Consider the following 15,402-nt stretch of genomic DNA (forward strand, 5'->3'; position numbering starts at 1 on the left):
CCAAAAGAAGACTGAAAGACAAACAGTGTTCACTCTACCATTACACACATCTAACACCATTTCGCTACCATACTATTGTCCAGTAGTGTGATATTACATATAATCCTTTATACAGAGCAATAGCTGCCATTTTGGATGGCATGCAAAAGATGAAGATATAGGTCCTCCCAGTGGAAAGCAAGCGGGCCACAACATGGATGATACAGGCCTTCTCTTGAACTCTGCATGGTTCCCCCTTTGTGCTAATTTCTCGCAGAGACCACGCCACAAACACTGTGCCAGAGATTTAATGTGAAGCTTTATACAGTCACTTTGTCTGTAGTACACACATATAAAAAATCAAGAGGGGTGTGGACAAAGATCTTTCCCCCCTCTAAGACCCAGTCAATATCTACAAGAGCACATAAGCACACAGATACTCATGTTCCCTCTAGTCCTGGGATATCACACTCAAAGACTCTGGGAACTCGGACACAGCTGAAAGGCGAGGGGCAGCAGCATGAAGAGGGCATGCCAAAGTAGCCAGTGGACCATCACCACGTGCTTTTGACACTAGAAATCCAGTGTCCCCTGCTTCCCCAATAAGAAAGGCTTCTCCTACCCTTTTGGGATAAAATCCCTTGGGATGCTAAATCAGGCAGCTTTAGCATTTTGGGTAAACTGATCATCAGTCTCTGCTCCGGAAAATTTTAAACAGTGGGCATAGAGAGGGTTAGCAGTCCATTCAAAAGCTGTAGCATCAAGGATGTTGTGTGAGGGATTAGGGTGTGCGGAAGAGAATAATGCTAGAATGGGCATGCCAACCCAATCCATACCCAGGATGTGGGGGAGGGGGCTCAATAAGATTCCACCTCTCACCAAAAAGAAAAAAAAGAAGAAAAAGATGAATGTACAGCAACCAGCAGGTAGGGTGGAGTTTGTTGGTCTGGGGATCACTCTTCCTTCTTATCCTTTGGGCCGTCGTAAGATTTCTGAGAGAAAAACAAAGAACAGAAGAAAGTGTTAGGAGTAGAGTGGAATTGCCTTGTTTGGCAAGCTTTGGAACAGAGTTATGGATATCCACTCGGGTTTTGCTTATTTATTTATTTCATTTACAGTACTTGTATACCGCCCCTCTCAGCCTTCCGGCGACTTGAGGCGATTTACAAGGCAAAATTCAATACCAACAAAAACACAGTTACAATATATATATCTTAACATCAATAAAATCATAACAGCTGTAATAAAACATAATTCAATAAATACTCATTAAAACAATGTCCAATCCATCTTGTAGTTCCGTTCTTATGTCCGTTACTCAGTATTCACAAATGCCTGCTCAAATAGCCATGTCTTGAGTTTTTTCCAAAATGCTAAAAGCAAAGAAGCTGATCTAATCTCCATAGGAAGGGCCAGGCATGTAGCTGGGGGGGGGGGGGGGGGGGGGGGGGGGCTTGGGGGGCTTCAGCCCCCCCCCCGAAATTCTCATGGTGGTTCGCGAAAAGGCCTTACTGGTGCATTATTTAAACTGTTATGTTTATTAATATCATGATTTGATCACCATTCTCAATATATCCCATATGCATGGGGGTATTGGGGTAATGATACAAAAGGTTTGCTAGGCTAGACCCTCTTTCACTCAGACTCAGCCCCCCCTGAAACTCAGCCCCCCCCCCGAAACCCCCCCTGAAAATTTTTTAGCCCCCCTCCCGAAACGAAATCCTGGCTACGGGCCTGGGAAGGGCGTTCCATAGCTGAGAGGCCACCACTGAGAAGGCCCTGTCTCTTGTCCCCGCCAGCCGTGCTTGTGATGATGGCGGGACCGAGAGCAGGGCCTCTCGAGACGATCTATAAATATGTGAGAGCAAGCCACAGGGAGGAGGGAGCAAGCTTGTTTTCTGCTTCCCTGGAGACTAGGACGCGGAACAATGGCTTCAAACTACAAGAGAAGAGATTCCATCTGAACATGAGGAAGAACTTCCTGACTGTGAGAGCCGTTCAGCAGTGGAACTCTCTGCCCCGGAGTGTGGTGGAGGCTCCTTCTTTGGAAGCTTTTAAACAGAGTCTGGATGGCCATCTGTCAGGGGTGATTTGAATGCAATATTCCTGCTTCTTGGCAGGGGGTTGGACTGGATGGCCCATGAGGTCTCTTCCAACTCTTTGATTCTATGATTCTATCATCTTAAGGTCCTCGAAAGTTCATAAGGGGAGATGTGTTCAAAGGCAACCCCACGTAGAGAGTGTTGCAGTAGTCTATAAGGGATGTAACAAGAGCATGGACTACCGTGGCCAAGTCAGACTTCCCAAGGTACGGGCACGGCTTGCGCACAAGCTTTAACTGTGTGAATGCTCCCCTGGTCACCGCCGAGACCTGAGGTTCCAGGCTTAGTGATGAGTCCAGGATCACACCCAACCCAGAACTCCTTGTTGATACTAAAATCCATGGATGCTCAAGTCATATGACATACAACGGCATAATAAAATTGTCTCTCTTAAATGGCAAAAAAGGTTTCCTATTTGGATTTAAAAAAATATTTTCAGGGTGTAAAATGGTTGAATCAGTGGATAAAGTGGATACAGAATCTGTGGATATGGAAGGCAAACTATCCTCCATAGTGAGGGATAACTATATCTGTATAACCAAAGCTGCATTTTGCAACCAGCAGAGATTTTACAGGCTTGCCTACTTGGCTCTACAAACTTTCACTAGAGGGGTCTAAGTTGTTATATAGGGAAGTAGCCCTAACTTAAAGCCACAGGGAATGTTGCTCATTGGTTTCTGAGATAGTAAGAGGTGCTGTACCCACAAACATTCAACCCTGTACACCAGGAGTCCTCAAACTAAGGCCTGGGGGCCAGATACAGCCCTCCAAGATCATTTCCCGGCCCTCATTCAGGGTCAACATAAGTCTGAAACAATTTGAAAGCACACAACAACAACAACAACAACAACAACAACAATCTTATCTCATCAGCCAAAAGCAGGCCCACACTTCCCACTGAAATACTAAGTTTATATTTGTTAACATTGTTCTTCATTTTAATAATTGTATTGTTTTTAAGTGTTTTTGGACTACAAATAAAATATGTGCAGTCTGCATAGGAATTCATATTTTTTTTCAAATTATAATCCGGCACTCCAACAGTTTGAGGGACTGTGATCTGGTCCTCTGTTTAAAAAGTTTGAGGACCCCTACTGTACATAGTCATTAGGGATTAGAAACCTGGGGAGATCAGAGAGCAAACTGAGGTTCCCAAAAAGCTGGATTTCACATCTATTGCCACATTCTGTGCTTCTGGTGCACTCCTTCAGCATCAAAGCCTAGGAACAGACCTGCTTAAGAGGCCCACAAAGTTACACAAATAGCAGGAAAGAGCTGCCACTAAGATATTCTCTGCAGCTGAAAACAAAAGACAAGCCCACTATCACTTCAGGCCAACAATAGGCCAGTCACAAGACTCTGCAGGCTCAAATGCATAGAACAGCCTGACTCCCTGCCGGCCGATGACGTAACATCTCAATTCAAACCATTGTCCTTTGTATTCTGCAAGGTTATGAGCTGTTCATTCTTAGGCACGTCATTCAAATTTGTCACATTTGTCTGTGTCATACATGCCGCAGGGTGATCAGAACAACCCTGGCCTTGTGAAAGCAGTATTCTGGCGTATTTCCTCAAACCACCAATAGTTAAGCATGCTCAAACATTAGCAAATGTTTACTGCATTGCTGCATGCCACAGTTATGTGGGAACACAGATCAAGGTACTGTTCTGTTAGGAGAATACAATGTTGCTTCCTGAAGACCCGTTGGGGGGATTGGTAGCGGGATATAAATAAGGATTATTATTATTATTATTATTACTACTACTACTACTAGCTCTCCCCTGCCACGCGTTGCTGTGGCCCAGTCTGGTGATCTGGAAAATAAAGTAATGAGAAAGTGTTGGCTTCTAATATATGTAATTTCTTTATGCTTGTGGGTAAACAGTATTTCTTGCTGTTTGTCAGTATTGATGTGGAGATTGTCTGGTTTGCCCACTCTGGAGCATGCAACATAGAATTGTCCTTCTTTAGGGGTCCTTTTCAAATCTAGGATACTATATCTGTGTGTGTATGAATCCTATCTATCTATCTATCTATCTATCTATATCTGTGGCTGGATGGCTCTTTGTCAGGAGGGCTTTGATTACATTTTCTTGCCCTGGTGAAGGGAGTTGGACTTGATGGCCTTAAGTATTTTCTGTTGGTCATGAGGGTTCTGTGTGGGAAGTTTGACCCAATTCTGTCATTGGTGGGGTTCAAAATGCTCTTTGATTGTAGGCGAACTATAAATCCCAGTAACTACAATTCTCCAATATCACGGTCTATTTACCCCAAATTCCACCTGAGTTCATATTTGTGCATATGGAACATTCATGCCAAGTTTGGTCCAGATCCATTATTGTTTGAATCCTCTGGATGTAGGTGATCTACAACTCCCAAACTCAAGGTCAATGCCCACCAATCCCTTCTTTTGTTTTCTGTTGATCATGGGAGTCCTGTGTGCAACATTTGGTTCAATTCCATCATTGGTGGAGTTCAGAATGCTCTTTGTAGGCTAACTATAAATCCCAGCAACTACAACTCCCAAATGACAAAATCAATTTTTTGAGTGATGGTCACTTCTTGGGTTAGTAGGTATCTTGTGGCCAAATTTGGCAGCAATTCATCCAGTGGTTTTTTACTTATGTTAATCCCACAAACGAACATTGCATTTTTTATTTGTATAGATTAAGTTATATTAAGGTGTGTGGGTTTTTACATGAATTAGAGCAGCCCAACGGTACTAAACCCTAAAGGGGAAGACAGAATTGCTTTCACAAGTCCACTGGAAAAGAATAAGAAACTGTTTTTGGAGTGAAAACATTCTCATACTAGCTGACCAGCCATGCTAGAGAAAATCTTATCCCATGATTAAGTGTCAAGCTGGTTTTGTTGGAACATATTCTGCCCAGCTGCCGTTCCATAAGAGCAACAGCAGCAGCTGAATTTTGCTTCTCCTTCAATTCTTTTACTAGTGATCCTAGACGAAAGATTCATTTACAAACCTCAAGAGGCAGGAAACCACCTAGCTGCACTGGGGGATTTTTACTACACAACTGGAAGACCGCAGGAAGGAGCTGACTGAGACAACCATGGTGACAATCTGCCTTTAGAAAGCCTGGTTGGCTGCTCAGAATGGTCCTGACTTCCTTTCCTTGGAATATGTGGGGTGGGAAATTCTGCTGACGGTCCATAACTTGGATTGTCTCTTTCTTTGTGTCCCGCTTTCATTCTTTTTCTGCAGGACTGCAACCCATTAACAGTCAAGCCACGACTTCCTTCATTCAGTCCTAGTATCATCTTCCTCTTTTCCTACCGCCTATCACTTTACTTTTTTTCGAGAAGTAAACTATGAGAAAGCAGAAGCAACCTCTTAGAACTCCATTTATTAGGTGCTTTTTTAAAAGCCACACAATGAGAAAACATAAACATAGAATCATAGAGTTGGAAGAGACCTCATGGGCCATCCAGTCCAACCCCCTGCCAAGAAGCAGGAATATTGCATTCAAAACACACCTGACAGATGGCCATCCAGCCTCTGTTTAAAAGCTTCCAATGAGGGAGCCTCCACCACACTCCGGGGCAGAGAGTTCCACTGCTGAACGGTTCTCACAGTCAGGAAGTTCTTTCTCATGTTCAGATGGAATTTCCTTTCTTGTAATTTGAATCCATTGTTCTCCATCCTAGTCTCCAGGGAAGCAGAAAATAAGCTTGCTCCCTCCTCCCTGAACCATATCATAGTTGTTGTTCATTCGTTCAGTCGTTTCCGGCTCTTCGTGACTTCATGGACCAGCCCATGTCAGAGCTCCCTGTCGGCTGTCACCACCCCCAGCACTTTCAAGGTCAATCCAGTCACTTCAAGGAAACCATCCCTCCATCTTGCCCTTGGTCAGCCCCTCTTCCTTTTTCCTTCCATTTTCCCCAGCATCATAGTCTTCTCTAAGCTTTCCTTTCTTCTCATGATGTGACCAAAGTACTTCCATCTTTGCCTCTACTATCCTTCCCTCCAATGAGCAGTTGGGCTTTATTTCCTGAAGTATGGACTAGTTGGATCTTCTCGCTGTCCAAGGCACTCTCAGCACTTTCCTCCAACACCACAGTTCAAAAGCACCTATCTTCCTTCGCTCAGCCTTCCCTATGGTCCAGCTCTCACATCCGTAGGTGACTATGGGGAATACTATTGCTTTAACTATGTGGATCTTCGTTGCCAGTGTGATGTCTCTACTCTTCACTATTTTATCGAGATTGGACATTGCTCTCCTCCCAAAAAGTAAGCGTCTCCTGATGTGATAGTTACTCAGCAGGAAACCTTATCTGTTGGGAAAAGGTGTGCCAACCCATACTGTGTGGAGTGCTGCTCCTCAGATCCGTTGGATTACAACTGCCATAATTCGCAGAATGGCTAGTATCCCTTCTAAGCTTTAGGGAAGCTATATTCATCACTGTTCTCCACATCACCTACTGTTCTCCACACCCCCTACGAACATGAAAACGCATTGGAGAATCACAGAATCATAGAGTTGGAAAAGACCTCTTGGGCCATCCACTCCAACCCCATTCTGCCAAGAAGCAGGAAAATTGCATTCAAAGCACCCCTGACAGATGGCCATCCCACCTCTGCTTAAAAACCTCCAAAGAAGGAGCCTCCACCACACTCCAGGGCAGAGAGTTCCACTGCTGAACAGCTCTCACAGTCAGGAAGTTCTTCCTAATGTTCAGATGGAATCTCCTTTGTTGTAGTTTGAAGGCATTGTTCCGCATCCTAGTCTCCAAAACAGCAGAAAACAAGCTTGCTCCCTCCTCCCTATGACTTCCCCTCTCATATTTATGCATGGCCATCATGTCTCCTCTCAGCCCAGCTCTTTAAGCCACTTCAGAAAACTGAAACAACTGACTACAGAGGATGGAAGATTCTGTGCAATGTAGAGAATAGACTCATTGAGTGGAACTAATGCAAGTTCTAACTCAACACTCCACCTCTCCATACACACAACCTTGGAACGCTTTCACACTACTCAATTATAGTAATATGATTCAGTTAGCCATGCTACCTATGGACTCCTGGGGCTTGTGGCGCCTCCTGATTAAAACTACAAATCCCATCCTCAGTCACAAACCCCAGGATTCCTGCAGGGTGTCACCATAAAGGTTTAAGTACAGTATGGCACCCATATCCAAAGGGGATATCTTCCTGAAACATGAAAACAGAGATAACAGCAAATCTCATTGAAATGAATGACTTCCAAAACAAGAATACCATAGAATCGCATTAGCAGGCTTAGAAAATTCCTAAAGAGAATAACTCTCTAGCATGTTGAAGTCTTTCATTTGTCACATTTGTCTGTATCATACTCTATGGTCATCTTCCAGCAGAAGAAGAAAGTTATAGAAAATGGCTAGAGAGAACATATCTTTTCAGATGTGGATAACTGCAGACCAGGTACAATGCTCAAGTCATACTATCTATATATATAAAAATTCTCTGTGCATAATGAGTACCTTAAAAACAAAAGAACCCATGAACGAAATCACACCAAATTTGGCAACAAAACGTCTCACAACACAAGGAGTGACTATCACTCAAGAAATTATGATTTTGTCATTTGGGAGTTGTAGTTGCTGAGATTTATTGTTCACCTACAAGCAAAGAGCATTCTGAACACCAACGATGGAATTGAACCAAACTTGGCACACAGGACTCCCCTGACCAACAGAAAACACTAGAAGGGTTTGGTGGGCATTGACCTTGAGTTTGGGAGTTGTAGTTCACCTAGATCTAGAGAGCACTGTGGACTCAAACAATGATGAATCTGGATCAAACTTGACACGAATACTCAATATGCCCAAATATAAACACAGATGGAGTTTGGGGGAAACAGACCTTGACATTTGGGAGTTTTAGTTACTGGGATTTATAGTTCCCCTACAATCAAGGAGCATTCTGAACCCAACCAATGACAGAATTGGGGCAAACTTCCCAACAGAACCCTCATGACCAACAGAAAATACTGTGTTTTCTGGTGGTCTTTGGATCATTCTGCCCCCCCCCCCCCCATGACTCCCCTCCGGGATCTTGAATTTCCAGGTTGAGAAATGCTGCCTTAAGGCCATCCAGTCCAACTCCCTTCACCAGGGCAAGTGAACATAATCAAAGCCCTCCTGACAAAGGGCCATCCAGCCATTCACAGACACACATATATGTATATGACAGGTGCAGTATCAAAGATTTGAAAGGGACCTCTAAAAAAGGACAATGATATGTGGCATGTTCCAGAGTAGGCAAACCAGACAATCTCCACATCAACACTGGCAAAGAAACAGCAAGAAATACTGTTTACCCACAAGCAGAAAGACATTACATATATTAGAAACCAACACTTTCTCATTACTTTATTTTCCAGATCACCAGACTGGGTCACAGCAATGCGTGGCAGGGGACTGCTAGTAATATTATTTTTGTGTTGTGTAGCAGAGCCAAAGTACCCCCCCCCCCAGGAAAGAACAAAAAACAAAAAATTCTTGCTGTTTTTCTTAACATGGGGGTAATGATTCTGCAACCCTTTGGAAGTTGTTGCATGGCCATGCCCAGTATTCCTTGCCACTGATTTTGTTTGTAGACCAAAAATACATCGAAATCCACTTGCTTTTTAGCCCTGCTCTGGAGACACTACTGTCTGGGTGCAATATGCTCAAGGGCACCCAAGTGGAGAGGATGCTTCTCTTGCAGATGCCAGGCTGAAAGAGATGCCATTCCTCGGAGGTGGCAGCAAAGTCATTACAGCAGCCAAACAGAGATCCTATTTATAGGCAGCTAGGGAGGGAAAACTATTACTGGAGTGTGGCAGCCTGATCACGCTGACTGTACTGCACTGAACTGAGGAGAGAGCATGGGGAAGGGAGACATTGGGAGGGGGGGGGGGAGAAAAATTTAAGCAGGTGGCTGCAGATGGCAAAGCCAAGATAGAACTCAATAAGGGGAGCGGGGTGGAGAAGCACTGGAAGGAGGATATTCCTAGACAGTGCATTAGAATCAACTCTGATCAGAGCCAAATAAAAGATACTGCTAAGGAGGCAGTGTGTGAGAAAGTTCGTGCACAAACTCAGTTCTGGAGGTTGAGGACTTATTTAGTAAGCACTATCTTTGGAGTACAGAAGACCTCAAGACTCCACCATCTGTAGAGCCATATATATGTATGTGCATGCAATTAAAAGGAAAGTCAATGGCACTTCTCTCAAGTTTGTCCTGAGTCCCAGAAGGATGCAGTTATACATACAGTGATACTTTGAGTTAAGAGTGTAATTTGTTCCGTGACTGAACTCTCACCTCCTCCTGAGAAAAATGTATAATATTACAAAGGACTACCACCTCACCCGCCTCACAGGAAACCTGCTACAAAACAGGAGCTATTTTGTTGAGTTTCAGGGCCAGAGAAGTAGATGGCGGAAACAGAAGAACGGCCTGCCTCAGGGGAGCGTGCTTGCTCCAGCCATGTTCAACATCTACACAAATGACCAACCACTGCCAGAAAGGACAGAGAGCTTCATCTATGCTGATGATCGTGCCATTACTGCTCAAGCAGGGAGCTTTGAGATGGTGGAACAGAAGCTCTCCGAAGCTCTAGGTGCTCTTACTGCCTATTACAGGGAAAACCAGCTGATCCCCAACCCATCTAAAACACAGACATGTGCTTTTCATCTCAAGATCTGACAAGCATCCCGAGCTCTGAGGAACACCTGGGAAGGAATCCCACTGGAGCATTGCAGCACACCCAAATACCTGGGAATCACTCTGGACCGTGCTCTGACCTACAAGAAGCACTGCCTGAACATGAAAATGGGTGCTAGAAACAATATCATACGAAAGTTGACTGGCACAACCTGGGGATCACAACCAGACACAATAAAGACATCTGCCCTTGTGCTATGCTACTCTGCTCTAAGAGCTTAGATAATAAGTTTGCTGGTACCTTGGTGAACCAGGTAGGAATGGAAAGTGGTAGTACTAGAATTAAGTTGGAAAGACAAGGGGGGAAACTGGAGGGGCACCTGAGAGATGTGTACACAAAGAAAAGCCCCTGCTCTTGTGATTCACCCAACTCTGACAACATTTCCTTGGTCCGAAAACAAGAACTGGGAGCTCTCTCCAAAAAGTTCTAAACTTTGGGGAAACTAGTCAGGTCTGAAAGTCCTCAGTATCTCTTACATCTCTGTGGGTGTCACCTCTTGCCTACCAGTGAAAGGAAAGGGCCCAAGCCCTGCTCCTGAACCTATCTTATTCAGTCACTTCCTCATAGCATGCTGGGCCTGACTGCTCCTTCACCTTTATCAGGCTGCTCCCAGGTGAGGCAGTCTTATGACATGCTTACGTGCCGCTGCAAATGTAGAGGGATGTTTGCCAGGAAGGTTCCCAGGGAAGGCCTCCAACTAGTTATCCGCCTCTTCCTTGGAACCCAAGACAAGAGGGAGAGGAGGAAACCACAGCCAAAGTGCGCTGTAATGTTCTTCGCAACCACTGCATGGAGATTAGGTTGTCCTGGCAACAGATGCCAGATTATTTTTAATCATACGTGTGTGTTAGAGAGAGGGAAACATGGTGTATGTGTGTGCGCATGCTGGGCTTGCAATTTAATTCTCATCAGTCTTATAAACTGATTCAGAGTGGCACAAGAAGTCTTGTAAGAGTTCATATCTTTAGCCAGGAATCAAAGAGTGTCTGTGGGCACACTGGAATTTCTGTGCACTCCCATTCCATGAGAATAAGGTATTTCTCCTTTTGTAGTGGTGTTTTTGGTGGGGAACAGTAGAAATATGGGGGCTCCAAAGCTGCAGACATGAGCTGTTCCATGACTTCCACAACAGACATATGTTAGAATCATTATTAGAAATAAACCAAGAGAAAAGTTGAAAAAGAAACTTTGATAGAGTTAGGTTCCCAAAGGTCAAGAGCAGGGGTCCTCAAACTAAGTCCTGAGGGCCAGATGCGGCCCTCCAAGGTCATTTATCCGGCCCTCACTCAGGGTCAACCTAAGTCTGAAAAGACTTGAAATCACACAACAACAACAACAACAACAACAATCCTATCTCATCAGCCAAAAGGAGGCCCACACTTCCCATTGAAATACTATTAAGTTTATTGTATTGTCGAAGGTTTTCATGGCCGGAATCACTGGGTTGTTTTAGGTTTTTTCGGGCTATATGGCCATGTTCTAGAGGCATTCTCTCCTGACGTTTCACCTGCATCTATGGCAAGCATCCTCAGAGGTAGTGAGGTAAAGTTTATATTTGCTAAAATTGTTCTTCATTTCAGTTATTGTATTGTTTTCCTATGCACTACAAATAAGATATGTGCAGCATGCATAGGAATTCATTCATGTTTTTTTCAAATTATAATCCGGCCCTCCAAGAGTTTGAGGGACTGTGACCTGGCCCTCTGTTTAAAAAGTTTGAGGACCCCTGGTCAAGAGAGTAACTCTCATGAGGAAAATTCTAATTGACTTTGAGGACAACTGGGGTATTTTTTAAAAAGAGAAGGAAAAGAAGAGTAGAACTGAGGCGCCAACTAGGAATTGAAGGATTACAGGTTCATCCTCAATTTCCTTGAAATATCAAACACTTGTAAGCTATGTATTTCTTTATGAAAAACCGTTTACCTCTAGAACAATGGTTCTCAACCTGTGGGTCCCCAGATGTTTTGGCCTTCAACTCCCAGAAATCCTAACAGCTGGTAAACTGGCTGGAATTTCTGGGAGTTGTAGGCCAAAACATCTGGGGACCCACAGGTTGAGAACCACTGCTCTAGCATGTTGTCTTTCCTTATAACTCTATGGTCATCTTCCAGCAGGAGAAGAAAGCTATAGAAAATGGCTAGAGAGAACATATCTTTTCAGATGTGGATAAGTGGGAGTTGCAGGCCAAAACACATTGGGACCCACAGGTTGAGAACCATTGCTCTAGAAGGAAAAATAATTCAAGGAACAGTTTTGTTGGGGACACCTTATATTTCCTGCCTCACAAAATACTGAAATCCCAAGATCCCCAGGGAATGGCTACAGAAAAAATCATTTCCACTTGGAAATTCACCATTGACTATCACACTCTAGATCAGTGGTTCTCATCCTGTTGGTCCCCAGGTGTTTTGGCCTACAACTCCCAGACATCCCAGCCAGTTTACTAGCTGTTGGGATTTCTGGGAGTTGAAAGCCAAAACATCTGGGGACCCACAGGTTGAGAACCACTGCTCTAGATCAATCACAGTCTTCTCCCTTCATCTGTTCTGTCCTGAAAAGGTAATCTTGGTCTACATTTCTCTGAAATCACTGGCCATGCTGGTGGAGATTTCTGATAGTTGAAGGTCAGAAAAATAATTGGACCAGGTTCTGCATGCACTAGGTTAGTGAATGGCAGTTGGTTGCTCTGAGAAACCTATGTGCCAGAACGAAGCTTCCAGTAAATAAGCCTGGGAGTGAGAAAATGTAATGAATGAATTGTATGTTTGGGGTCTGGCTCAGGCCTAAAGGTCTGGCAAGGCTAAAGATACCACCCCAAAAATGAAACCTGGAAAACTGCAATATAGAGAACAAAGGAGGTGAAGAATTTGATGAAGCAAGAGAGGCGCTGATGAGAACTGACCTAAAAATTCTGTTTACATAGTCAAAGCTCTTTATGCTAAAGAGTTTCCAGAACTAATAAGGTTCCAGCATGTCTGAGCTGAATAATAGAAATTATCTAAATCAGGGGTCCTCAAACTAAGGCCCGGGGGCCGGATACGGCCCTCCAAAGTCATTTACCTGGTCCTCGCTCAGGGTCAACCTAAGTTTGAAATGACTTGGAAGCACACAACAACAACAACAATCTTATCTCATCAGCCAAAAGCAGGCCCACACTTCCCACTGAAATACTAATAAGTTTATATTTGTTAAAATTGTTCTTCATTATAATTATTGTATTGTTTTTAAGTGTTTTTGCACTACAAATAAGATATGTGCAGTGTGCATAGTCATTCATTCATTTATTTTTCAAATTATAATCCGGCCCTTGAACCGTTTTTGTGACCTGGCCCTCTGTTTAAAAAGTTTGTGGGCCCCTGATCTAAACAAACAAATAATGAATAACCAAAAATAGCTACAAAAGGAGACCCATAGTGTATGTATGTAAGATCTGCAGGGATGTGGTTCTGTCCACCCGTCTCGCTTCTCCAGCAACAGGCCTGAATGGAGGAGAATGCTGAACATGAATGTTAAATGTATGTGAGTAAATGCTAAGTATATGTGATGTCTCTCCTTTGTCTGTGTAATCAATATCGCAACTATAAAACCAGTGCTGGGGTCTGTGTGTCTACTTCTTGCTCTGAAAGTGCCTGATGTACTCTGTCCCACTGAAAATGGATTAAATAACGTTTTTAAGGTTCAAAAAGTATTCATGACATAAAAAGGGGCAAGGACTCACCTTCCTTCTTAGAAGATGTGGATCATGCCCTTTGTACTGTACCTCTATGTGTGACCAGAGTCACGTACTCTCTGCAAGTTGGCTACAGAGTCTAAAGACACATGTGCCATGGTTGCCTTCTTCTGGGACTTATCTATAACGCATCCTCTCACAGCAGCTTCAATGGTAGCAAATGCTTAGGAAGCATGATAGGTGTTCATTTCTGTTTCCTAACATCCTAGTGCAACGAGGCAGCAACATGTCAGTTTTTGGCCAACCCACTCCCCCCCTTCCCGCCGGTACCTGGAGCTTGGCATGTTCCTCCAGCAGTCTGTCATACTCCTTGGTCAGTCCTTCAGCCTGTTTGCGCATAGCCAGGGCCTCGTTGTCGGCTTTCTCCAAAGCTAGGGAAGAAAAAAAAAGACACTAGACAGCATTAGATAACTGTGGTGCTGTCAAATCATCAGTTTGATGGGGAATAGCAGTCCAAGCCACAGGTTGGGGTGGGGGTGGCAGTGGTGATTTCTACACAGGAAAAGAGGTCATTTCAGATTAACTGGGGGATGAATGTGGCAGAGACACATCACAGCTTCTTTTCTCCCCCAGGATTAGAACAAATGGATATTTTCTCCAATCAGTGACAAACCTGTGATCCTCTGCAAGTCATCTTCTGACTTGAACGTTTGCCATCTTTTGTTGTAATCCGCCCTGAGTGCCCTCGGGGAGAGAGGGCAGAATATAAATCAAATTATGATTATCTATATAAATAAAAATGTAATGTTCGTTTGTGGGATTAACAGAACTCAAAAACCACTGGGGGAATTCACACCAAATTTGGACAGCATACACCTAACAACCCAATGCATGTCCTTCACTCAAAAAAATTGAGTTTGTCATTTGGGAATTGTAGTTGCTGGTATTTATAGTTCACCTACAACCAAAGAGTATTTTGAACTCCACCAATGATGGAATTGAACCAAACATGGCATACAGGACGCCCATGGCCAACAGAAAACAAGAGAAGGGATTGGTGGGCATTGACCTTGAATTTGGGATTTGTAATTCACCTACATCCAGAGAGCACTGTGGACTCAAACAATGATGTATCTGGACCAAACTTGGCACAAATATTCCATATGTCCAAATATAAACACAGATGGAGCTTGGAGGAAATACCTTGACATTTGGGAGTTGTAGTTACTGGGATTTACAGTTCACCTACAATCAAAGAGCATTCTGAACCCCACGAATGACAGAATTGGGGAAAACTTCCCACACAGAACCCCCATCTACCGAAGTATTCCTTGTGCATGTATGTCCTAGCTTGGTCTAGATCTTTTATTGTCTTTGCTTTGCCTTACTTTGCTTTGCATGAGTGCTTTATCTTTATTTCAGTATATGTTTCTCCAAGCACTGGAAGTTTGGCTTCTGGGAATTAGCTGGTTTTCAAAACAACTACACCTGTTACGGCAGCCATTTTGGAAAGATGGAATGAACTCCAAATTCCCTCTTGTTCAATTTTATGGCAGTAATACTGTGAATGCACCTAAGGCATTCTTCCCAAATTCCAAAATAGGCCCACCAGCCTATCCCACTTGGGAATTTTGTGAGGAACATAATAATAATAATAATATTTATTTATCGTGTCATCAGTAACCATACCATTGTATTACATTTCTAACAGAACAAAACAGATTAAAAAACCCACAGATTTTGCAAACTTGGTAGTTGATTAAATGTCCTTTGACCAGTATCTGGCCACTTGGGAGTGCCTCTGGTGTTGCCACAAGAAGGTCCTCCATTGTGCATGTGGCAGGGCTCAGGGTGCATTGCAGCAGGTGGTCTGTGGTGTGCTCTTCTCCGCACTCGCATGCCGTGGATTCCACCCTGTAGCCCCATTTCTTAAGATTGGGTCTG

At 43.7% G+C, this 15,402-nt stretch overlaps 1 protein-coding gene across 2 annotated transcripts in view; it reads right to left on the reverse strand.

Annotated features, from left to right (window-relative positions):
• Positions 1-271: 271 nt before the first annotated feature.
• The window catches only part of BCAP31 (B cell receptor associated protein 31), a 65,772-nt gene continuing 50,641 nt past the window's right edge, over positions 272-15,402 (reverse strand). For both annotated transcript variants that reach the window (XM_060763159.2, XM_060763158.2), the window contains exons 7-8: positions 13,789-13,889; positions 272-971 (exon numbers count right to left, since the gene is read on the reverse strand). In XM_060763159.2, coding sequence (XP_060619142.2) covers positions 933-971; positions 13,789-13,889 — 140 coding nt within the window. In that variant the 3' untranslated portion in view covers positions 272-932. The remainder of the gene's footprint in view (positions 972-13,788; positions 13,890-15,402) is intronic.

This window comes from Anolis sagrei, chromosome 2 (genome assembly GCF_037176765.1).
Source record: "Anolis sagrei isolate rAnoSag1 chromosome 2, rAnoSag1.mat, whole genome shotgun sequence".
Taxonomy (NCBI): Eukaryota; Metazoa; Chordata; class Lepidosauria; order Squamata; family Dactyloidae; genus Anolis; species Anolis sagrei.